Source organism: Aquarana catesbeiana, linkage group LG09 (genome assembly GCF_042186555.1).
Source record: "Aquarana catesbeiana isolate 2022-GZ linkage group LG09, ASM4218655v1, whole genome shotgun sequence".
NCBI classification, from domain to species: Eukaryota; Metazoa; Chordata; class Amphibia; order Anura; family Ranidae; genus Aquarana; species Aquarana catesbeiana.
The window spans coordinates 44,022,144-44,047,538 of NC_133332.1; the positions used below are offsets into that span (position 1 = coordinate 44,022,144).

The 25,395-nt window shown below is 44.2% G+C and overlaps 1 protein-coding gene across 5 annotated transcripts in view; it reads left to right on the top strand.

Annotated features, from left to right (window-relative positions):
- Positions 1-25,395, top strand: part of LOC141107557 (uncharacterized) — a 122,919-nt gene that overhangs the window by 40,266 nt on the left and 57,258 nt on the right. For all 5 annotated transcript variants that reach the window (XM_073598386.1, XM_073598382.1, XM_073598384.1 and 2 more), the window contains 3 exons: positions 7,849-8,004; positions 15,272-15,502; positions 16,645-16,800. In XM_073598386.1, coding sequence (XP_073454487.1) covers positions 7,849-8,004; positions 15,272-15,502; positions 16,645-16,800 — 543 coding nt within the window. The remainder of the gene's footprint in view (positions 1-7,848; positions 8,005-15,271; positions 15,503-16,644; positions 16,801-25,395) is intronic.

A 25,395-nucleotide genomic window follows, 5' to 3' on the forward strand; every position in this document is an offset into this window, starting at 1 on the left:
TGAGGTATTACAAACGTTTACTACTACTACTTTACTAGTTATATACCTCCACCCTGCCCTCTGACTTTCAGCCTGTGCGGCTACGGGACCTGTTAGATCCCTTGGCGCTGGGCTGGCTGTCGGATCAGGAGCGTGAGACACTAGTTAGGCCGTTTACGGCCCTAGAAGTTCTAAATGCCATCCAATCCTTCCCAACTGGTAAGGCGCCGGGGCCGGATGGCCTTCCAATTGACTTTTATAAGTCGCATGGAGACCTTCTGGCACCCCTGTTGGCCCAGTTGTATAATATATGCCTGAAGGATGGCAAACAACCCGACTCCATGTATCTTGCATATCTGACTTTAATACACAAACCCTCTAAAGACCCAACCTCCTGCGCCTCGTACCGGCCAATTGCATTGCTAAATAACGACTTTAAAATTGTGACCAAACTACTTGCTCTACGACTATATCCCCTATTGCCTTCAGTCATCGATTCGGACCAAACTGGCTTTATGCCCCGTAGATCCACGGATGTCAACCTCAGAAGGTTATATACCAACATACATGCCCAACATCACAACACGGGTTCGAGAACTATAGCCTCACTTGACATAGAAAAGGCTTTTGATACCGTAGAGTGGCCATTTCTTTGGGAAACATTGCGTAGAATGGGGTTCCCCTTGTTGTTTATTCAATGGCTCCAGGTATTGTACAAATGCCCCACTTCATCGGTGAGACTGGGAGGTGGACTGTCAGCCCCTTTTAGGCTCACCAGAGGAACCCGGCAGGGCTGTCCCCTCTCTCCGGCTTTATTTGCCTTAGCTATTGAACCAGTGGCGGAGGCGCTCCGTACGTCCCCGCATATTGAAGGTCTTCGTATCGGCTTGCTGGAGGAGAGGCTGGCCCTGTACGCAGATGACATGCTACTGTTCCTCAATGATGCTGGCCCGTCCTTACAGGGTGTTCTGAATGTGTTAGACACCTTTGCAGGAGTCACCGGGCTAAAGGTCAACTGGTCCAAGTCCATACTCTTTCCGATAGACCAGGCGGCCAAAACTACTTCCTCCCCAGACTGTTCACTAAAATGGGTGGAAACTTTCAAGTACCTGGGGGTCCATATATCCACACAAGCATCAGATTTCATTTCGCTTAACCTTACCCCTATACCCTTGGACACTAAGACAAAACTTAAAACGTGGAGTAATTTACCTCTGTCAGTCTGGGGAAGAGTAAATCTCCTTAAAATGAAAATTATCCCCAAATTCACGTATTTGTTCCGCCACTCCCCTCAGTGGATACCTAAATCATTTTTTAATACAATGAATCAATTGTTCTCATCCTTTATCTGGGGCTCCTTGCCACCCAGGTATCGGCTGTCGACTTTGATGCGGCCGACAACGCAGGGTGGTATGGCATTTCCTGATTGCTACAAATATTTTCTGGCTACCCAACTGGTGACAGTGGCCTGGTGGCTGCACCCTGACAAAACTAACTCTTCCACAGCCCTAGAGGCCACAATAGTGGGCTCTTTTGAAGCTTTGCAATTCCTGATATTCAGAGGCCCTCGAGCCCCATATCATTTGATACCCTCTATGCATACCACCCTGCGGGCTTGGCGGGCAGGTCTAGATATAGAAAAATACAAATCAACCGAGATCTCTCCTAACACCCCGATCTGGCTGAACCCTACTTTGCCACACATTTACAAACTTCCAGACCCCTCTGCATGGACTAAATATGGTATAAAAATTATCTCTCAAATAGTGTCACAAATGTCATTATCTCCCCTTTCACACCTTTCGTCCATGTATAACATACCTCATCATTACCAATTTCGCTATCTCCAATTGTCACATGCTTTTGCTGCACAGTTTCCACGCGCTTCCTGTATCGTTATCCGGTCAGGACTGGAGAAGACACTTAGAACTAAATGTACAGAGAAACCTACCTCACAGCTTTATGAGCATTTGGTCTATGTGTCTCTCCCACCTTTAGATAAGCTCTGGTCTCGCTGGCAGCTTGATATACCCTCGCTGGACAATGATGATTGGGATGATGTTTGGGATTTCCCTTTCCGCTCCTTAGTTTCTATGCGGGATAGGCTGATCCAATTTAAAATAGTGCATAGAGCGTACTTTACTCTACATAGACTCCATAAAATGAACCCTACATGTCCATCGGAGTGTTGGAGATGTGGAATCTCACCAGGAGATTTCTCTCATATTTTCTGGCATTGCCCTAAAATTCAGCAATATTGGAGTGAGGTACTCGACATGGTAAATAGAGTTGCATCAACTACACTACCACATGCCATGGAAGTCTGTCTATTGGGGTTAATTGAAACACTTGTATCAACAATGGCAAAACGCACATTGGTAGGGCTATTGCTATTCTATGCCCGGAAAAAACATTGCCATGCAATGGAAGAAGCCCACCCCCCCGTCATTGACGCAATGGAAAAGTCTGGTCAATAATAACCTTCCTTTATATAAAGACACATACTTCAATAGAGGGTGCCCGCTGAAGTACGATAGAGTCTGGCGTACATGGTTAAGGGATGTGGAAACAGCTAGTTGAGTCTTCAATAATATGATGGGGGTTGCGGGGGGGGGGGGGGGAGGAATGGTGAGAACTTATTGGCTACGATTGGAGAGAGGACTTGACGTCTCAAGTGACCTCTAAATAGATACAAAAAGAAGCGAGCCATAGGTTAACTCATCATGTGATAAATAACACAAATTATAATATCTTGTCATGTGATGTGTGGGATACTTTATAAAGGCACCACAGTTTTTTTTTTTTTTTCTTTTCTTTTTAATTTCTAAGTTGTATATGTATTGTTTGTCTTGAAAATGCAATAAAAAAAAAAAAAAAAGAACGATATCATTAGCAGTAATCAGCATGGATTCATGAAGAATCGTTCTTGCCAAACCAATCTATTAACCTTCTATGAGGAGGTGAGTTGCCATCTAGATAAAGGAAGGCCTGTAGACGTGGTGTATCTGGATTTTGCAAAAGCATTTGACACAGTTCCCCATAAACGTTTACTGTACAAAATAGGGTCCGTTGGCATGGACCATAGGGTGAGTACCTGGATTGAAAACTGGCTACAAGGGCGAGTTCAGAGGGTGGTGATAAATGGGGAGTACTCAGAATGGTCAGGGGTGGGTAGTGGGGTTCCCCAGGGTTCTGTGCTGGGACCAATCCTATTTAATTTGTTTATAAACGATCTGGAGGATGGGATAAACAGTTCAATCTCTGTATTTGCAGACGATACTAAGCTAAGCAGGGCAATAACTTCTCCGCAGGATGTGGAAACCTTGCAAAAAGACCTGAACAAATTAATGGGGTGGGTGACTACATGGCAAATGAGGTTCAATGTAGAAAAATGTAAAATAATGCATTTGGGTGGCAAAAATATGAATGCAATCTATACACTGGGGGGAGAACCTCTGGGGGAATCTAGGATGGAAAAGGACCTGGGGGTCCTAGTAGATGATAGGCTCAGCAATGGCATGCAATGCCAAGCTGCTGCTAATAAGGCAAACAGAATATTGGCATGTATTAAAAGGGGGATCAACTCCAGAGATAAAACGATAATTCTCCCGCTCTACAAGACTCTGGTCCGGCCGCACCTGGAGTATGCTGTCCAGTTCTGGGCACCAGTCCTCAGGAAGGATGTACTGGAAATGGAGCGAGTACAAAGAAGGGCAACAAAGCTAATAAAGGGTCTGGAGGATCTTAGTTATGAGGAAAGGTTGCGAGCGTTGAACTTATTCTCTCTGGAGAAGAGACGCTTGAGAGGTGATATGATTTCAATTTACAAATACTGTACTGGTGACCCCACAATAGGGATAAAACTTTTTCGCAGAAGAGAGTTTAATAAGACTCGGGGCCACTCATTACAATTAGAAGAAAAGAGGTTTAACCTTAAACTACGTAGAGGGTTCTTTACTGTAAGAGCGGTAAGGATGTGGAATTCCCTTCCACAGGCGGTAGTCTCAGTGGGGAGCATTGATAGCTTCAAGAAACTATTAGATAATCACCTGAATGACCGCAACATACAGGGATATATAATGTAATACTGACACATAATCACACACATAGGTTGGACTTGATGGACGTGTGTCTTTTTTCAACCTCACCTACTATGTAACTATGTAACTATGTAACTATGTAACTATGACACGTGTGGTGAATGTTCTAATAGTCCTACCCACATATTGTTTCTTGCAGGGACAAGTAATCAAGTATACCACGTATTGAGGGGCACAGGTGGCAAACTCCTTCATGTGATAAATGCGCGAGGTACTGGTGGAACTGAAAGTGTCAGTTTTACGTCCTATTAGGGTATTGTGTGCGCATACATTACATCTGCGACATTGATAAAAACCTTGGCTTTGTTGAAAAAAGGAAACTTTCTTTGGGGGGTCTATAATGTTAGGGGCAATTTGTCCCCTGTATGGAACGGGCACCTCTGAAAATAACTCCCGCATTGCTTTTTCAACAAAGCCAAGGTTTTTATCAACGTCGCAGATGTAATGTATGCGTACACAATACCCTAAAAGGACGTAAAACTGACACTTTCAGTTCCACCAGTACCTCGCGCATTTATCACATGAAGGAGTTTGCCACCTGTGCCACTCAATACGTGGTATACTTGATTACTTGTCCCTGCAAGAAACAATATGTGGGTAGGACTATTAGAACATTCACCACACGTGTCAATGAACATATTGCAGGTATTAAAAGGTGGCAAAGACAAACATACAGTACCCCGACACTACTTACTCTACCATAATAGGGCCCCTACGGAAAGTACATTTCAGGTGATTGATAAGTTTGTCCCTCATTGACGGGGGAGTCACGCTTACGAGGGGTATCTAGGTTGGAAACTTATTGGATACATGAGCTCAGATCATATTTTCCTTTTGGGCTCAACGTAGAGTGGGATTTGAACTCATTTATTAATCTTTCCTAATGTTATATTACATTGTATTCCAATTTTGTTCATTTTTTACAATGGTAATTTAACCTTGACTCTAATCACATTTCCACCTTATTACACGTGATACCTTTTCGTGTTCTCCAACCATATCATTCAAGTACATTATACATTTTATTTTTATTTTATTCGCCTTTATATTTGGAATTATACATTTCCTATGATTGTATGCCAATTTTGCCCATTTTTTACAATGGCAATTGAGCCTTGATCCCACCCACCTTCCCACATCGTCACATATTTCGCATTATTCAAGCACATTACATATATTTTTTCATATTTTTTATATTATTCACCTTTCCCCTTGGAAATATACTTTAGTATGGATTATAGCATACTAGGCTACAGCCCCTCTCCTATGTATATATACACATTTTTCATAGATTTATCTTATTTCATTGACATATGAAGATATATGATTTGACTGTTATTATTACATGCCTATTTCTATCTTCATTTATGTCATCCATTATTCTCTACTCCTGTGTTGTTGTTTGGTTATGAATACATGTAATTTCTCCCATTATATAGATGTGCTCGATTTGCATCTATGGTCGCGTGGCAACCTATGGAGAGTCAGATGACTGCAGTACGGATACGCCCACGTTACTGTGGGCTTCTCCGACACCGTGTCAGGGTTGCTTAGCGACCTGCACATACCGCCCGCACGTGAACGATGTGCGTACCACGTGGGGTGGTTTGGGCGTCATGTGACGGCTGCGCGAACACGTGGTTTGTGTTTGCGGGCTTTTCCGCATTCAGCGTGCAGGGTTGCCAATTTAAAAATTTTAAGTATATTCTGTTATAGGCATACTGATTGGTTCAGAGGAGAGGGTGGGTCACATCTCATTAGATGACCCTCTCCTCTGGCCAATAGGATTTATTATTGTTTAATTGTTGACAGCCCATTGGTCTTTGAGTATGTTTGATTGCATACACTATTTTATAAATATTGGCAGTGTTATGAGGGTCCCATATGCCCCTGTAGAAGATCTTTGGATCGAAACGCGTAGGGCGTTTTTACTTACCCCATACACTGCTTTTACCTGTGATCACGTTTTATGTTTTATGCTCCATGTATTGCGGTTTTTTAGCAATAAAAATATACAGAGTTACACTATGTGGAAGCATCCCTCTTTTTTTCTTATGTTCCGGTGAGAAACCACTTGCCTTTGGGAACCATTTTGATCCAGCTCCAGCGGACCGAGAGGGACATCCACGCCTGACAGAGGCTCTACCCTTGCCTCCATAATTCTACACCTCGGCCCTTGGTGGCACAAAGCCTTATTGATTCTATGCTCACGGCAGTGGAATCCAACTTGTCCGGTAAGCGTATTCCATTCATCTATTTATCTTGAAGATACCCGAGCTGACCGTTGAGAAGCTGAATGATCTGCCACACGGATCACATACATTGATTGTGGACTGTTTCTTGCTTCAACAACACGTCACCATTGGGACATTATGTTTATGTGCACAGAGATAATTTACACATTTGTTTTTTAGCGCTACAATTTATTTTATTTTGAAACTTAATATATCGTTGTTCAATATGGTTGGTAACTAGGCAAGCATAAAATGGATTAACAATGGCAATAAGGCCCCTTTCACACTGGGGCGGTGGGGGCGTTGGCGGTAAAACAGCGCTATATTTAGTGCTGCTTTACCGTTGTTTTTGTGGCAGTATTCGGCCGCTAGCGGTGTGGTTTTAACCCCCCGCTGGCGGCCGAAAAAGGGTTAAAACCGCTCACATAGCGCGGCTATAGCCGCAGTATTGCCGCGGTATAGCCATGCTGCCCCATTGATTTCAATGGGCAGGAGCGGTTTAGGAGCAGTGAATACACCGCTCCTTCACCGCTCCAAAGATGCGGCTTGCAGGAGTTAATTTCTTCTCCTGCCAGCGCACCGCTTCAGTGTGAAAGCCCTCGGGCTTTCACACTGAACAAACAGTAGAGGCTGTTTTGGGTCGGTTTGCAGGCGGTATTTTTAGCGCAATAACGCCTGCAAACTGCCCCAGTGTGAAAGGGCTCTAACACAACTTTGCATACAATGTGATTAACAGTAAGGACTAGGCGTAAGATGATATTTGGCATGCAGATCAGCATAAACAGTAGCAAGGCCACCTCAAGTGCAGCAGTGAACAGTAGTAAAGTGCTGGAACTACACTATATTACCAAAAGTATTGGGACACCTGCTTTTACACGCACATAAAATTTAATGGCATCCTAGTCTTAGACCGTAGGGTTCAATATTGAGTTGGCTCACCCTTTGCAGCTATAACAGCTTCAACTCTTCTGGGAAGGCTGCCAACAGGGTTTAGGAGTAGTAATGAGTAAAAATAATTACACCTAAGGAGAAGCAAGCACGCACGCACTTGCTTTGTATCACTCACAGCTGAACAAAGTCATATAATAAATATAGGTGCAGCGATTCATTAGCAACAACTTTTCCCAAATAAAAATGATAAAAAATGTGAACATAAATATATTTCATAAAAACAAATGAATCGAAAATAGCTTCTGCTAGAAAATGTCCAAGGTTCAACATGCTCTAATAATAAAGGACTCAGAGCCGGGTGCCCACAGCTAAGATACTGGTGCCGGAGACCAAAGACTGGTAAAGAAATTGGCTCAGTTGAGGACAGTGCTGGATCCCTGGGCAGGTGAGTGTCTATTTTGATTGAAGCTCCTCTTTAAATAAAACTTAGTTGACATTTTTGCATCATGGTTGGTATTTCGAAAGTAAACAAGCATTCAATAATCATGAACAAAAATATCCAAAAATGAAACCATGAATAAAGTACAGTAACCCACAGTGCACACTTTTTTAATGGTTCCTATTCCCTCTATGTCATTGTCTAGGTCTTCTGTGTCACCAGGATGATGCATGTCTGAAAAATCCATGTCACCCTGAGGCCACATGCGAGACGAATCCCGTGTCTGGCAGGGCCATGTGCCTTTGCCCGCCAGGCTACACCGGAGCCACTTGTTATGAAGACCTGGATGAATGCAGTTTAGGTGAGCAGCTGTATGAAGTCACATCAAAGATATTGCAGAACTGCAGAGAGTCTAGAGAAGAGCAACTACAAGAATAAGGGCCATGGAGGACCTCAGCTATGAGGAAAGATTTCTAAACTGAACTTACTCTTCTTTCAGAGGCGTTTTATGGGGGGATATGATCACCATGTATCAATACATATATGGTCCATAAAGTAAATTTAGCACTAAGGTATTCACTTACAGGTCATTGAAAAAGACAGGGAGGCCTATCAGAGTGCCCCCTTATATCAGACTATGCATCAGAGTCTCCCATTACATCAGAGTCTCCATCAAAGTCCACATTGGAATCCCCATTTGTTCTGACACATGACATTTTTGGCATTATTATCCTCAACATATTTATTTATTTATTTAGGTAATGGTATAACTATCTCAGCAATAAATGAGGCTACTGGGATTATGACCAGTGACAATGGAGACCAGGAAAAATAGAATGAATCTACCCAGAGGGGACAAAGGCAGAAACACAACCCTGACAGAGGTTCTAATCATTCCACGCTCCATCATGGGATGCCCTGTGTATTTCTGTGTATGTAATAATAATTTAAAAAATGGTGCGCTAATTCAAGCAGCTATGCAGCAAAAATAGACAAATATGCAGGAATGACTATCCCCAATTTAAAAAAAAATGCAGTAATGTGCAATAATGTTGTGAAACAATGATAAAGTACACTAATTCAATAAGCAAGGCAGCAAAAATAAACAAATATGCATGAATGACTCCCTAATTAAAAAAAAAACAAAACAAAAATTACAGTAATGTGCTATAATATGTGAAACAGTGATAAAGTGCGCTAATGCAAAAAGCTGAGCAGCAAAAATAGACAAATGTGCATAAATGACTATCCCTTATTTAAAAAAACAAAAAAATACAATATAATGCGATATTATGTGAAACAGTGATAAAAGTGCTTGAATCAAAAGCAGCTATTCATCTGATTTTTCATAAAAAATAATAAAATATCTGCTTTTGATTTGAGCACTTTTATCACTGTTTCACACAGTATAGAATATTACTACTGCAATTTATGTTTTGTGTTTTTTTTTTTTTTTAATTATGGATAAGCATCCATGCATATTTGTCTATTTTTGCTGCTTAGCTTCTCAAATTAGCGCACTTCATCACTGTTTCACTTATAATTGCACATTATCGTATATTACTGCATGTTTTGTTTTTTTGTTTTAAATGAGGTTTGTTTTTGTTTTTTTGCTGCATAGCTTCTTGAATTAGTGCACTTTATCATTGTTTCACAACATTATTGCATATTACTGCATTCATTTATTTTTATTTTTTTAATTAGGGATAGTCATTCCTGCATATTTGTCTGCATAGCTTCTTGTCTATTTTTTTTTGCTAAGCTTCTTGAATTAGTGCACCATTTATTATTATATTTAAATATACACAAATACACAGGGCATCCCATGATGGGAAACGTTGTGTTTTCAAATCGGGGGGGGGGGGGAGGGCAACAGATACATAAATACAGAGATTGCAGAGAATAGCCAGTCACAAATAAAGCTACGAAGACGTCAACAGAATGAAGAGGGAAATGGTAGAGATTGCACACAATGTAGGAGGCAAATCTAGCCATTTATAGACTTAGGCCAATACAGAACAATGGAGGAACCAGTAGTGGGGGAACACTCCGCTCATCTCTCTGCTGTACTGTCAGGGATAGAAGGCATGCCTAGACCAGAAAGGTCATATGACCTGAGACCTCTGTAGAGTGAGGTGAGCCTGGTATAGATGGTGACAAAAGTATCCACCTTTTCCTATTTCCAATGAAAGGGATCTCTCTGTATACAGCGCAATGCATGGGTCTCTCTGTATACAGCACAGTGAATGGATCTCCCTCTGTACAGTACATGGATTTCTTTACAACACAGTACAGTGCAGTTATCTCTTTATATAAAATGCATGGCTCTCTATATACACCCCCTATAGCTAGTGGTATTCTGCATTGTTACTATATTGCTGGGATTTGTAGTCCTCTATACAGTGGTGGAACTACCAGGTTTCTTGCACCGGATCTTTGAGGTTTCTATTCCACCTCTCGTTAAATACACACATTTTCTGCTAAATCTGAGCATATAAACAAGGAAATATAAAACATTCCAAATTGTGCTACACCAATGTGATATTAGGGTTAATCACTTGATTTCTACCTCCCTAAACTCCATATCAGATCTTATGGTTACCACTCACCTCTCTGTACACCACTCCCAAAGTGATTCTATGGCTGCCCCAACACCAATTAAAGAAAAACCTTACACACAGCAGGGAGCAATGATGAAAATTCAGCCACAGTGACCCCCTGTGGTGGGATGACTATTACACAACATAACTGAACCAGAACTTGCAGAAGACGTGCAGAATGTTTGCAAAGAAAGTTCATCTGGAGTCATGCAATGCAGAGTTGCTGCAATTGTGCAACAAACTTGTGAAGGCTGGCAACTCTAGCAATAGCTTAGCAAGTCATTTTCAAACTTGCAGCAAAATTACTTGCTACCTGGGCCCCTTATATCAGAGTCTCCATCAAAGTCCATCCTTACATCAGGGTCCCCTTTGGAGTCCCCTGTTACATTAGAGTCCCCCTTTGCACACAGGTGGAGTTGAAACAGAGACCAAAGGCAGCCTCTGCTGACCTTAATCCTCAATCTGTGGACACCCCACTGACAGGGGTGGACTGACAACTCATGGGGCCCCCGGGCAATAGGAGATTATGGGGCCCCCAGGCAATAGGAGAAGATTATGGGGTCCCCGGGCAATAGGAGATTATGGGGCCCCAGGCAATAGATTATGGGGCCACACAGTATACACACATACAGTATACACACACAGACACACAATATACCCACAGTATACACACACAGAATACACATACACACACTGAAAAGGTACTGGAGAGGCGGGGGAGCTATAATCTTGGGATTTTTAAAAAAACACAGATTTTTACATACTGTCCCTGGTTTTATTGAGGCTGGCAACCCTGATGATGCCCCTTAGTGGCATGGGGCCCTCGGGCAGTGCCCGAATGGTCAGTCCGCCCCTGCCCACTGACCCCAGCTGCAGGCCAGATAAAATCTTGTTATGGGCTGGATGTGGTCCACGGTCCATAGCTGGGAGACCCCTGGTCTAAACTGTCTTTGTATTATTAAGCATTAACAGATCCCTTCACTTGAATCATCTATAGTCAATAATTTGAAGGGGTGCCATACACTTTGGGCCATGTAGTGGTAGTGCCAGAATGTTTGTTGTAGATATAATACAGCATAGATTCTCTTTGACACATGAAATTGTTGGCATGATCATCTTTATGATTAGGGTTGCACCAATACCACTTTTTTAAGACAGAGTACAAGTACCAATACTTCTTTCAAGTACTCGCCGATACCGATTACCAATACTTTTTTTTAATGTCATGTGACAGTGGCACTAATATGCAGCACTGACGGGCACTGATAGGTGGCACTGATGAGGCGGGGACTGTGTCAGTAGTTTTTATTTTTATTATTTTTTACAATTTTATTCTTTACAATTAATTTTGTCATTATTTTTTACAATTTATATATTTTTTGTTATTTTTTTACAATGGTTTCTTTTTGTGTGTGTGGGGGGGGGGGGGGTAGATGGTGTCAGTGCTTTCTATTTTATTTTTTATTATTTTTACAATTTAACCTTTAATTATTTATTATTCTCTTATTTTTTTTATTTTCTTATTTATTAGCCCTGTTGGGGGGGAGGGGGACTTCGGTGAGAGATCAGGGGTCCAAACAGACCCCTGACATCTCCCCTTTGAGACAGGGAAAGTGACTGAGGACACAGATTCCCCAGTCCCTTTCTCTGCAGCCTCAGCTGCACTAAAAATGATTGGACAGAAGACGGGCTCCTGTTCATTCATAAACTGAAGCATTATAAACACAGTTTACTATGCTCGGTTATGAATGAACAGAGTCAGTGATGACTGACTCTGTTCATTCAGAAAAGAAAGAAGTTGGTAAATGACATATTTACCGGCTCCTTCCTCTCTATCCTGAGAGATCTGTGGGGGGGGGGGAGTCCAGAGGAGGACCCAGAGAGAGGGAAGAGGACACTGGAAGCCAGAGGAAGACCCAGGGAGCTGGAGGAGCACACAGGGGACAGTCGGGGGTGATCGGTGCAGCGGTGGGGGCAGTTACAAGCATTGATCCCCCTGTATAGCTTTAATAAAGCAGCTGTCAGCCGCAAGAGGGAGAGGAGGAGAAGCAGTTGTCAGTTGCTTTATTGAAAGGCTATACAGGGGGATTGATGCAGTGGCGTCACTAGGGTTGGTGTCACCCGGTGCCAAAAAAATTGGTGTCACCCCCCTCCACCAACTACCTCAGTACAGACCCCCCTCCACTAACTACAGACCCCACTCCATCAATATAGCCCCCCTCCCTCAGTACAGACCCCCTTCCATCAATGTAGACCCCCCCACTAAGTACAGACTCCCCTCCCTTAGTACAGACCCCCTCCATCAGTACAGACCCCCGCTCAGTGCAGACCCCCTTTCCTCAGTATAGACCCCCCACTAAGTACTCACCCCCTCCCTCAGTACAGACCTCCCATCAGTACAGAAACCCTCCCTCAGTACAGAGTCTGCAGACCCCCCTCCATCAGTATCAACCTCCCACCTCAGTGCAGACCGCCCCATCAGTACATACACCCCCCCCCCAGTGCTGACCCCCATCAGTATAGAATCCCCCGTCAGTGCAGACTCCCCCATCAGTATAAAATCCCCCCCTCAGTGCAGAGCCCCCCATTAGTATAGAATCCCCCCTCAGTGCAGACCCCCCATTAGTATAGATTCCCCCCTCAGTGCAGAGCCCCCCATTTGTATAGAATCCCCCTCAGTGCAGAGCCCCCATTAGTATAGACATCCCCCTCAGTGCAGAGCCCCCCATTAGTATAGAATCCCCCTCAGTGCAGAGCCCCCCATTAGTATAGAATCCCCCTCAGTGCAGAGCCCCCCATTAGTATAGAATCCCCATCAGTGCAGCGCCCCCCATTAGTATAGAATCCCCCTCAGTGCAGCGCCCCCCATTAGTATAGAATCCCCCTCAGTGCAGAGCCCCCCATTAGTATAGAATCCCCCTCAGTGCAGAGCCCCCCATTAGTATAGAATCCCCCTCAGTGCAGCTCCCCCCATTAGTATAGAATCCCCCTCAGTGCAGCGCCCCTCATTAGTATAGAATCCCCCTCAGTGCAGCGCCCCCCATTAGTATAGAATCCCCCTCAGTGCAGAGCCCCCCATTAGTATAGAATCCCCCTCAGTGCAGCGCCCCCCATTAGTATAGAATCCCCTTCAGTGCAGAGCCCCCCATTAGTATAGAATCCCCCTCAGTGCAGAGCCCCCATTAGTATAGAATCCCCCTCAGTGCAGAGCCCCCCATTAGTATAGAATCCCCCTCAGTGCAGAGCCCCCATTAGTATACAATCCCCCTCAGTGCAGAGCCCCCCATTTGTATAGAATCCCCCTCAGTGCAGAGCCCCCCATTAGTATAGAATCCCCCCAGTGCAGAGCCCCCATTAGTATAGAATCCCCCCAGTGCAGCGCCCCCCATTAGTATAGAATCCCCCCAGTGCAGCGCCCCCCATTAGTATAGAATCCCCCAGTGCAGCGCCCCCCATTAGTATAGAATCCCCCCAGTGCAGAGCCCCCCCATTAGTATAGAAGCCCCCCAGTGCAGAGCCCCCATTAGTATAGAATCCCCTCAGTGCAGCGCCCCCCATTAGTATAGAATCCCCCCAGTGCAGAGCCCCCCATTAGTATAGAATCCACCCAGTGCAGAGCCCCCATTAGTATAGAATCCCCCAGTGCAGCGCCCCCCATTAGTATAGAATCCCCCCAGTGCAGAGCCCCCCATTAGTATAGAATCCCCCAGTGCAGCGCCCCCCATTAGTATAGAATCCCCCTCAGTGCAGCGCCCCCCATTAGTATAGAATCCCCCTCAGTGCAGCGCCCCCCATTAGTATAGAATCCCCCTCAGTGTAGCGCCCCCCATTAGTATAGAATCCCCCTCAGTGCAGAGCCCCCCCATTAGTATAGAATCCCCCTCAGTGCAGAGCCCCCCATTAGTATAGAATCCCCCTCAGTGCAGAGCCCCCCATTAGTATAGAATCCCCCTCAGTGCAGAGCCCCCCATTAGTATAGAATCCCCCCAGTGCAGCGCCCCCCATTAGTATAGAATCCCCCCAGTGCAGCGCCCCCCATTAGTATAGAATCCCCCAGTGCAGCGCCCCCCATTAGTATAGAATCCCCCCAGTGCAGATCCCCCCCATTAGTATAGAAGCCCCCCAGTGCAGAGCCCCCCATTAGTATAGCATCCCCCCAGTGCAGAGCCCCCCCATTAGTATAGAAGCCCCCCAGTGCAGAGCCCCCATTAGTATAGAATCCCCCTGCACATGATGTCCACTCACATACTGTATGTAATAATGCACAAAGTGTACAGACCTCAGAACAGCGCGGACAGATGCACACAGCCGTGTGTGTCCCTCGGGCTCCTCCTCCTCCTGTGTGAAGTAAACAGAGAGGAGGGGGGAGGCGGCTTCAGTCCGCTGTGCTGAGGGACACAGCACAAGCCGCAGCGGGCAGTGTAGCGGTGTGTGCCGCTACCTACGGGTGTCACCCCTCTGACGGGTGTCACCCGGTGCGGCCCGCACCCACCTAACAACGCCACTGGATTGATGCTTGTAGCTGCCCCACCGCCACACCGATTACCTGTGAGGCTGCCCGGCCCCCCCTGTTACGCTGGGGACGCCTGCAACGTTACAACAAGTATCGGATCAAGCATTGGAGCATTTGCACGAGTACAGATACTCGTGCAAATGTTTGGTATCGGCATTGATACCGATACTAGTATCGGTGCAACCCTACTCATGAAACTTACTTAAGTGATAAATGTGGCTACGGAGATTATGACCGATGACAATGCAGACTAGGAAAAATAGAATGAATCTACCCAGATGAGACAAAGACAGAAACACAATCCTGACAGAGGTTCTAACCATTCCCTGCTCTATCAAAAAAAAAAAAAATGGGTTAAAGGTCTACACTTTAAGAGTTAGGTTTAGGGGTTTTGCTCAGGATAAAAGTTGGATTAAGGAGGTGAAAGTTCTGAGGTCAGTAAACAAGGATGTTTAGGTCCACATGTTATCATATATTTTATTTCAATGACTCTCCTTGTCCCTTCTTCTCCACAGGAGGACTTTGTTCCAAAGACATTGATGAATGTCAGACTCAAGGCATATGTAGAAATGGAGGAACTTGTCAGAACACATACGGAGGATACAGATGTGTGTGCGCTAACGGATGGGATGGTGACAACTGTGATCACAACATTGACGACTGTGCCACAGCTGTCTGTTTTCATGGGTCTACCTGCATTGACAAGGTGGCGTCATTTATGTGCCTATGCCCCCCAGGAAAGACTGGTAAATAAAATAAAAAAACTATCTGCATGGCTATGTCTAAACACAAATATATAGAGCTAGCCTTGTAGGAGCCGCTATATAGGGATGGGTATCCTGTTCTTTGTCTCTGCATGTTCAAGAACCTCAGGTCCTCTGATACACCAGGTTGAGTCTACAAACATACAATATCACAAGAAATCACTGAAAGCAATACTTGGTATACCTAATAGTTGTACTATATCAAAGAAAACAGGCACCAAACCAGGTAGTAAAGGCAAACTTAATATATCGTCGTTCAATATGGTTGGTAACTAGACAAGCATAAAATGGATTAACAATGGCAATAACACAACTTAGCATACAATGTGATTAACAGTAAGGACTAGGCATAAGATGATATTTGGCATCCAGATCAGCATAAACAGTAGCAAGGCCACCTCAAGTGCAGCAGTGAACAGTAGTAAAGTGCTGGAACTACACTATATTACCAAAAGTATTGGGACACCTGCTTTTACACGCACATAAAATTTAATGGTATCCTAGTCTTAGACAGTAGGGTTCAATATTGAGTTGGCTCACCCTTTGCAGCTGTAACAGCTTCAACTCTTCTGGGAAGGCTGTCCACAAGGTTTAGGAGTAGTAATGAGTAAAAATAATTACACCTAAGTAGAAGCAAGCACGCACTTGCTTTGTATCACTCACAGCTGAACAAAGTCATATAATAAATATAGGTGCAGCGATTCATTAGCAACAACTTTTCCCAAATAAAAATGATAAAAAATGTGAACATAAATATATTTCATAAAAACAAATGAATCAAAAATAGCTTCTGCTAGAAAATGTCCAAGGTTCAACATGCTCTAATAATAAAGGACTCAGAGCCGGGTGCCCACAGCTAAGATACTGGTGCCGGAGACCAAAGACTGGTAAAGAAATTGGCTCAGTTGAGGACAGAGCTGGATCCCTGGGCAGGTGAGTGTCTATTTTGATTGAAGCTCCTCTTTAAATAAAACTTAGTTGACATTTTTGCATCATGGTTGGTATTTCGAAAGTAAACAAGCATTCAATAATCATGAACAATAAAATGAAACCATGAATAAAGTACAGTAACCCACAGTGCACACTTTTTTAATGGTTCCTATTCCCTCTATGTCATTGTCTAGGTCTTCTGTGTCACCTGGATGATGCATGTCTGAAAAATCCATGTCACCCTGAGGCCACATGCGAGACGAATCCCGTGTCTGGCAGGGCCGTGTGCCTTTGCCCGCCAGGCTACACCGGAGCCACTTGTTATGAAGCCAAGGATGAATGCAGTTTAGGTGAGCAGCTGTATGAAGTCACATCAAAGATATTGCAGAACTGCAGAGAGTCTAGAGAAGAGCAACTACAAGAATAAGGGCCATGGAGGACCTCAGCTATGAGGAAAGATTTCTAAACTGAACTTACTCTTCTTTCAGAGGCGTTTTATGGGGGGGGGGGGGATATGATCACCATGTATCAATACCTAAATGGTCCATAAAGAAATTTTAGCATTAAGGTATTCACTTACAGGTCATTGAAAAAGACAGGGAGCCCTATCAGAGTGCCCCCTTATATCAGACTATGCATCAGAGTCTCCCCTTACATCAGAGTCTCCATTAAAGTCCTCCCTTACATCAGGGTCCACATCGGAATCCCCATTTGTTCTGACACATGACATTTTTGGCATTATTATCCTCAATATATTTATTTAGGTAATGGTATAACTATCTCAGTGATAAATGAGGCTACTGGGATTATGACCAGGGACAATGGAAACCAGGAAAAATAGAATAAATCTACCCAGAGGGGACAAAGGCAGAAACACAACCCTGACAGAGGTTCTAACCATTCCACGCTCCATCATGGGATGCCCTGTGTATTTCTGTGTATGTAATAATAATTTTAAAAAATGGTGCGCTAATTCAAGCAGCTATGCAGCAAAAATAGACAAATATGCAGGAATGACTATCCCCAAAAAAAAAAAATGCAGTAATGTGCAATAATGTTGTGAAACAATGATAAAGTACACTAATTCAATAAGCTAGGCAGCAAAAATAAACAAATATGCATGAATGACTCCCTAATTAAAAAAAAAAAAGAAATTGCAGTAATGAGCGATAATATGTGAAACAGTGATAAAGTGCGCTAATGCAAAAAGCTGAGCAGCAAAAATAGACAAATGTGCATAAATGACTATCCCTTATTTAAAAAAACAACAAAATACAATATAATGCGATATTATGTGAAACAGTGATAAAAGTGCTTGAATCAAATGCAGCTATTCATCTGATTTTTCATAAAAATAATAAAATATCTGCTTTTGATTTGAGCACTTTTATCACTGTTTCACACAGTATAGCATATTACTACTGCAATTTATGTTTTGGGTTTTTTTTTTTTAAATTATGGATAGGCATCCATGCATATTTGTCTATTTTTGCTGCTTAGCTTCTTGAATTAGCGCACTTCATCACTGTTTCACTTATCATTGCACATTATCGTATATTACTGCATGTTTTGTTTTTTTGTTTTCTTTTCAAATATTTTATTGGAAATTTCACATACAACTGTTACATTAAGTTCCATACATAGTTTCTATCGAATATGCGACAGTGAACATAAAGAGAAAATGTCAAAGAACATTGGTTTAAGGAAAATTAAGTATTAAGATAGCATGTATATTTCTAAGTCATGAGGCATGCTGGAACTAAATACGTAGATATATGAAAGATTAAAGGGAACTACGATCCCTTTTTAACACTATAAATTTGGACCGTTCCCCAATTACAGTGGTGGGGGGGCCCACAAAAATATTGTATGTAACAGGGTATATTACCAGGTTTTAATTTTGGAGGGTAAGATGGGGTAGAGAGGTGAAATAAGAAAAAGGAGTAGTAGAGAGGGGTTATAAGCAAAGGAGTTGTGAGTAGGAGAAGAAGTAAGGAAGGGGGGTGCCGGTCGGCCCGCGCGGGCACAAGAGTCATGGTAGAGTCTTAGGAGATGTCTGGGCCTTCTTAGAGTGATACTAGGTCTTCATCGACGTCTGTTGGTAGAAAGTGCTCAACCCAGGGTCGCCAAATTCTGTTGTGTTGGGTGGCTTTATCAAGAATTTTTGCCTCTATTTTGCTATGTATCATTGCTTGGGTAATCCTATTCTTCGTTTCGACTATGTTAAGAGTGGGTGTTTTCCAAGCTTTAGCTATCGTCTGTTTGGCTGCGGTGAATAAATGTAGGAGGAGTCGGAGTTGTGGTCTGGTGTAGTCTTGTGGAAACAGGTTGAGGAGGGCTATTGTAGGGCTGGGAGATAAGGTAACTTGATGGAGGGTGGTTGCCATCTGAAATATTATTGCCCAGAAGCGTTGGACCTGAGGGCATGTCCACCATATATGCAGGTGCGTGCCCCTGTCTCCACACCCCCTGAAACAGTTCGGGGAGGATTCAGGTAGGAATTTAACTATTCTAGCTGGGACTAGATACCAGCGCATTAGTACTTTATAATTCGCTTCTGAGGCAACAACATTCTGGGTTGAGTTTTTTGTGTTGGACCATATGGTTGACCAGTCTTCTGGCTCGAGGGTAATATCGAGGTCTCTTAGCCATCTCTGTGCATAGGTGGGTAAATCTGGGGGTGGTGATGTAAGGTGGGAGTATAGACGGGAAATTATGCCTGGGGCATGCGGCTCCAACTCGCACATACTCTCAAACTCGGTTAGAGTATCCAGCTCAGAGTTAGATTTTATGATTGTTTGCACGAAGTGTTTAATTTGGAGGTAGCGGAAACATTCTCTGTGAGGGAGTTGCGTTTTCTCTTGAATAATTGGAAAGGGTTTCACAGAGTCTCCATCAACGAGATCACAGATGCGAGTCAGACCCGCCTGGGCCCAGGCATGGAATGAAGCTGGTTCTGTGTAAGCTGGGAGGAATTGGGGGTGACCTAAGTATGATTGTAGTGGGGAATGTGGAGAGATTAGTTTAAAGGGAGTTTTTAATCTGTCCCAAAGTTTAAGTGTGTGGAGAGTTAATGGGTTAGCTATGGGTCCTCTTGCCGATGCAGGGAGCCATAGTAAGTTGCCTATATTAATCGGGTGTAGATCAATGGCTTCAAGAGCGACCCAAAGTGGGGTCTCTATTTTGGCGTGGTATAAGATGGACTGGGCTAGGTGGGCTGCGTGATAGTAGTGTGAGAAGTTGGGAATGCCCAGGCCGCCGTGGAGCTTGTTACGGAGGAGGATCGGTCTCGCCACTCTGGGTCTAATTGGACCCCATATATATTTAAAAACTTTATTCTGTACAATCCTATGGTAGTAAGGAGGGACTTTGATGGGGAGCACTCTGTATAGGTATAACAGTTTTGGTAATAGGGACATTTTCACAGCCGCTATACGTCCTAACCAGGAGACGCACATTGGTAGCCAGGTGTTAAGTAGGGAAGATATTTGTGAGAGCATTGGGAGGTAATTAGATTGGAACAGGTTGGAAGGATCCTTAGTTAACTTGATCCCTAAATATGGAATCGAGGAGGAAGACCAGTGGAAGGGAAAGTTGCTTCGCAAGGTTTCTAGATCGGCTTGTGGCAGGGACACATCGAGGGCCTTCGATTTGGATTGATTGAATTCGAGTCCTGATATGCTGGAGAATTTATTTAAGGTGTTCATAAGGTTTGGTAATGTGGTATGGGGTGAAGTAATAAACATAAGCGCGTCGTCGGCAAAAAGGCATACTTTATGGGAGGTAGATGCTACTTCTAAGCCTCGGATGTCAGGATTAGATCTAATCAGGGCTGCCAGGGGTTCGATAGTGAGTGCGAAGAGCAGGGGGGATAAGGGGCAGCCTTGTCTAGTCCCCCGTGCAATTGGGAATGGGTCCGATCGGAATCCAGAGTAGTGCACATACGCCTGTGGGTGATTATAAAGAGCTTTGATCCAATTTAAGAAATTTGGGCCGAAGCCCCAGCTTTGGAGGATAAAAAATAGATAGGGCCAAGAGACTGTATCGAAGGCTTTGCGAATATCTAAGGAGAGGAGGTGCATAGGAATCTTACGGGTACGGGCTAGGTGTTGAAGGAGAATTACTCGTCTGATATTGTCGCTCGCTTGTCGCTTGGGTATAAAACCAACCTGGTCTTTGTGTATCAATCCACCAATGATGGGATTGAAGCGTAGGGCAAGAATTTTGGCTAAAATCTTAATATCCACGTTGAGGAGCGAAATTGGTCTATAATTGGACCATAGCGTGCTGTCAGTGTTTGGTTTGGGGATCATTGAGATAAGAGCGGTCAATGTGTCCCTGCCAAAAGAGTGTTGTTTTAGTATGGCATTGAAAGTGTTGGCAAGAAGGGGGGATAGTTCTGTGGCAAACTTTTTATAATAGAGACTAGGGAGGCCATCAGGGCCTGGACATTTATTGGGCTTTAGGGTTTTTATGGCTGCTAGTACTTCGTCTACTGAGATCGTACTCTCCATTAGCTCACGACTGGATTCAGACAAGGTTGGTATAGGTAGTTTATGAAACAGTTTCTCTGCTTGGCGCAGTGGAAATGCTGTTTTAGAATCATAGAGATTTGCTAACTGTTTACGGAACTCCGAGAGAACCTTGACAGGGTTACTAGTGACTACATCTTTAGCCAGTCTGAGTCTAATAGGAATACGAGCACGGTCTGGTCTACGTAGACGTAAAGCCAGGTAGGTGTCCGATTTGTTTGCTTTAGTATAGATCGTGTGGCTATTTTTCCGAATAGTTTTATCGGCCGTCTCGGCTAGGAGTAGATCCAGTTCTAGTTTAATTTTTTCTAATGTCAATTTGTGTATTTCGGTAGGATCAGATTGGAATAAGAGAAAACTATTCTGGTAATCTGATTCGAGTTGGTGTAATTTGAGCTTCTTGTCTCTGTTAAGGTGAGACGCCACTGAAATACATGTGCCACGAATCACAGGTTTGTGCGCTTCCCAAAGCAGGATGGGAGAGATGTCGGGGGTTGCATTGTGTTTTAGGTAATCTTTAAGGGCTACTTGAATATCTAGGCAGTATGATGGGTTGGTCAAGAGGGAGTCATTCATACGCCATGATCTGTTAGTAGCTTGAGGAATTAGGGATGACACTGTGGTGATAACGGCACAATGGTCTGTCCATGTAATTGGTTGGATGTGTGAGTGAAGGAGAAGTGGTGCGGATGCTATAGAAGTAAATATGTGGTCAATTCTGGAGAATGATTTGTGAGGGTGTGAATAAAAAGTGTAGTTTCTCTTTGTAGGATTGAGTTCTCTCCATGTGTCTAGGAGGGAGGCTGACTGTATAAGTTTACGAAATTGTGAAGAGGGGGTGTAATGTTCTGGAGCATAGGGCGATTTGTCTGTGTGTGGTTGCAGCACTGAATTGGAGTCACCGCAGAGGAACAAAGTTCCCTTGCAGTGTGCCTGTACTACTTGTAATAGGTGCGAAAAAAAGGGATTCGGATTTGTGTTGGGGGCGTAATAGGAGACGAAGGTTGTGGTTATGTCTTGTAGTAGACCCACTAGGATGAGGTAGCGACCTTCAGGGTCTTTTATCTCAGAGAGGAGGGTAAATGGCATGGTGTGGTGAAAAGCTAATAAAACTCCTCTATGTTTTGTATTTGCTGAAGCAGTAAATACTTGTGGGTATCTAGAGCTGAAAAAGCTAGGGGTTTGGCGAATGGAAAAGTGGGTTTCCTGGAGGGCTACAACTTTGGCTTTCAGTGACGCAAATGTTTGAAATGCCTTTACTCGTTTGTGTGGGGAGTTTAGCCCCTTAACGTTCAGCGTAAGGATTTCAAGTGGGGCCATTATGGGGTGTTTGGGTGGTCAATATCAAGGGACCAAGGGTCCACGCGAGCCAGCCGGCACAGAAAAAAGTAAGGAGTAAAGAAGTTGAGTCAAAGAGGGAGGAGAGAGAGGGGGTGGTGAGGGAGAGCATTGTGGGTCGGGTGGAGCACTGAGCGATCCCCCTAATAAGGAGACAGCACGCCAGTAGTGCCCGACTAATGTGTGCACTGACTCTGTAACCGAGGTTCCGGTCAAAGAGTGAATGCACCGTAGGGGGGGTAAGCATTGACTGCTCCCCGCCGCAACCGGGAGTAACAAAAGAAAAAGGAGGAATTTGATTTGATTTAAAGGTAAGTATGGTGGATAACAACAAAACAGAGTAAAGTAGAAAATACAGGATATTCCCCAATGCCCCCATATAATGCAAATAACAGTAGAATATCAAATAAAAGGTGGGGGGTGGGGAATATAACAGGGTATGGTACAGCTCAATTCAGTAATTGATAAGTGCATATATGAGTTCTCAGTTGGTGTTGTTCACCGTGAGAGATTAGTATCCTTGAGTTGGGGGGAAGGGGGGTTGGGAGGAGGGAGGGGGGGATGGGAGGAGAAGGGAGGGGGGGAGAGAGGGGGGAGAGGGGAGAGGGTGGGGCGGGGAGGAGGAGGAGAGGAGAAGAGGGGGGGGAGGGGGGGAGGGGGGGGAAGGGGAGGGGGGGGGATATGGGATACCAACTAGCAGAGTGTGCATGAAGCATATAGTGGGTTAGTCAAAGTACAAAAGCTGTCTAATTATGTCATTACCGGTACTCAAACTTGAAATCAGCAGAGTAGCAAGGTTCACCCGGTCTATGGATTGCAAACCAGGTCAAGTGCACCCTGGGCATGTGTAAAACAGAATTGTATGTTTAAGAACAACTTAGCTACGATAACAAGATAAAATAAAAAGATTTAAGATGTAAAAGAAAGATGAACAAAATAACTGAACCTGAGGAGGCCTGAAAAGACCTACGAGCCCTGAAGAGGGAACAACTTCAGGGTACCAAGTGTCCTTTCTTGTCGGAAGTCCTCTAGCAGGTCTCGGTCGCGAGTGGGATCTCATAAAGTGGTATGGAGACGTTCTTTGCTAGTGCAACCGAGTACCTGCGTATTCAAAAAAGAGGGAAGACAAGAGAAAAGAAAAAAAAAAAGAAGAAACAGTTCACTTGTGTTCAGCGTGGAGCTCGGGATTTCGGGCTGCGATAAGAGTATTCGGATAATCTGGCTGGGGTTCCCTTCCGGATAGATGGTGGTCCAGGGTTATTCCGTTTGGGGGTTGTGGTGTATGGCTGAGAGGCAGATCTGGCTGGAGTGCGAGGAAGGGCTGTGTCTGAATGCGCGGTCTGGGGAGACAGATGGAGTGATTCCAGCAGTCTTTGGAGAGATTCTGGTGTGGTGGAGGTATGTTGCTGACTTTGATAGGTGAATTGTAATGCGAATGGGAACCGCCATGTGTACTTAAGTTGGTGTTGTATAAGTACCTGTAGTTGAGGCTTCATGGCACGGCGTTTAGCAATCGTGAGGGGTGCTAAGTCAGCAAACAATTGGTATGTATGGCTCTGAAATTGTAGGGTGTTGTTGTTGCGGGCGGCCGCCAGAAGCTGTTCTTTCGTGCAAAAAAAGTGCAGCTTGATGATAATGTCTCTTGGTGGTCCGTCTGATTGGCGTCTGGTGAGTGCTCTGTGAATTCTATCGAATTCAAGACGTTCGATGGGTATGGATGGTGCTAGTTCTTGAAATAGTGCCGTTGTAAAAGACTGCAGGTCATCAATTGTTTCTGGAATGCCTCTGAGGCGTAGATTGGATCTTCTGGAGCGGTTTTCCACGTCCTCGAGGCGGGATAAAAGCATCGAATTCTCCTCTCTGAGAGCAATTTGCTCTTGTGCTTGTTCCTGGAGGGTGAGTTCTATATCATCCACCCTTGTTTCAAGGTCTGCTGTGCGTTGGCCTATTTCACGTATCTCACGTGTCAGACTAGTGGTGATCTGGTCTGATGTTGCTTTAAGGGCCTTATGAAGCATAGATTCCATGATTCTCATAAAGGCTGCTTGTGACATACCTGTATTAGGGGCGGGTGGGGAGCCGCCTGAGCCCTCTTGTATGTCAGTCTCCTCTTCGCTGTCAGGTAGATCAGAGTGAGCTGGGGATATCGTTGAGAGATTAGCCAGGTTCCGGGCCTTCGACGCCATCTTGGTGGAAGCGCGGTCCAGCGCTTCTTTGATGGGCTTGTGGTTAGGTTTACGGCGATGGCCCGTTAATACCATACCGGAAGGGGCACTGATGTTTGGGGAAGCGATCCCCGTGGAAATGGCTCCGATTTGCCGGTTCAGCAAGGCACAAGAGTCCCGGGTATGCGGCGGGGAGTGCGGAGCTTCACAGAGACACGTCCGCCATGCAAAGCTTTGCGCATGTGCCCCCTTGTTTTTTTGTTTTAAATGAGGTTCATGCATATTTGTTTTTTTTTTTTTTTTTTGCATTAGTACACTTTATCATTGTTTCACAACATTATCGCGTATTACTGCATTATTTTATTTTAATTTTTTTAATTAGGGATAGTCATTCCTGTATATTTGTCTATTTTTTCTGCTAAGCTTCTTGAATTAGTGCACCATTTATTATTATATTTAAATATACACAAATACACAGGGCATGCCATAATGGGAAACATTGTGCTTTCAAATGGGGGGGGGCAACAGATACATAAATACAGATACTGCAGAGAATAGCTAGTCACAAATAAAGCTACGAAGATGTCAACAGAATGAAGAGGGAAATGGTAGAGATTGCACACAATGTAAGAGGCAAATCTAGCCATTTATAGACCAAGCCCAATACAGAACAATGAAGGAACCAGTAGTGAGGGAACCCTCCGCTCATCTCCCTGCTGTACTGTCAGGGACAGAAGGCATGCCTAGACCAGAAAGGTCATATGACCTGAGACCTCTGTAGAGTGAGGTGAGCCTGGTATAGATGGTGACAAAAGTATCCACCTTTTCCTATTTCCCATGAAAGGGATCTCTCTGTATACAGCGCAATGCATGGGTCTCTCTGTATACAGCACAATGCATGAATCTCCCT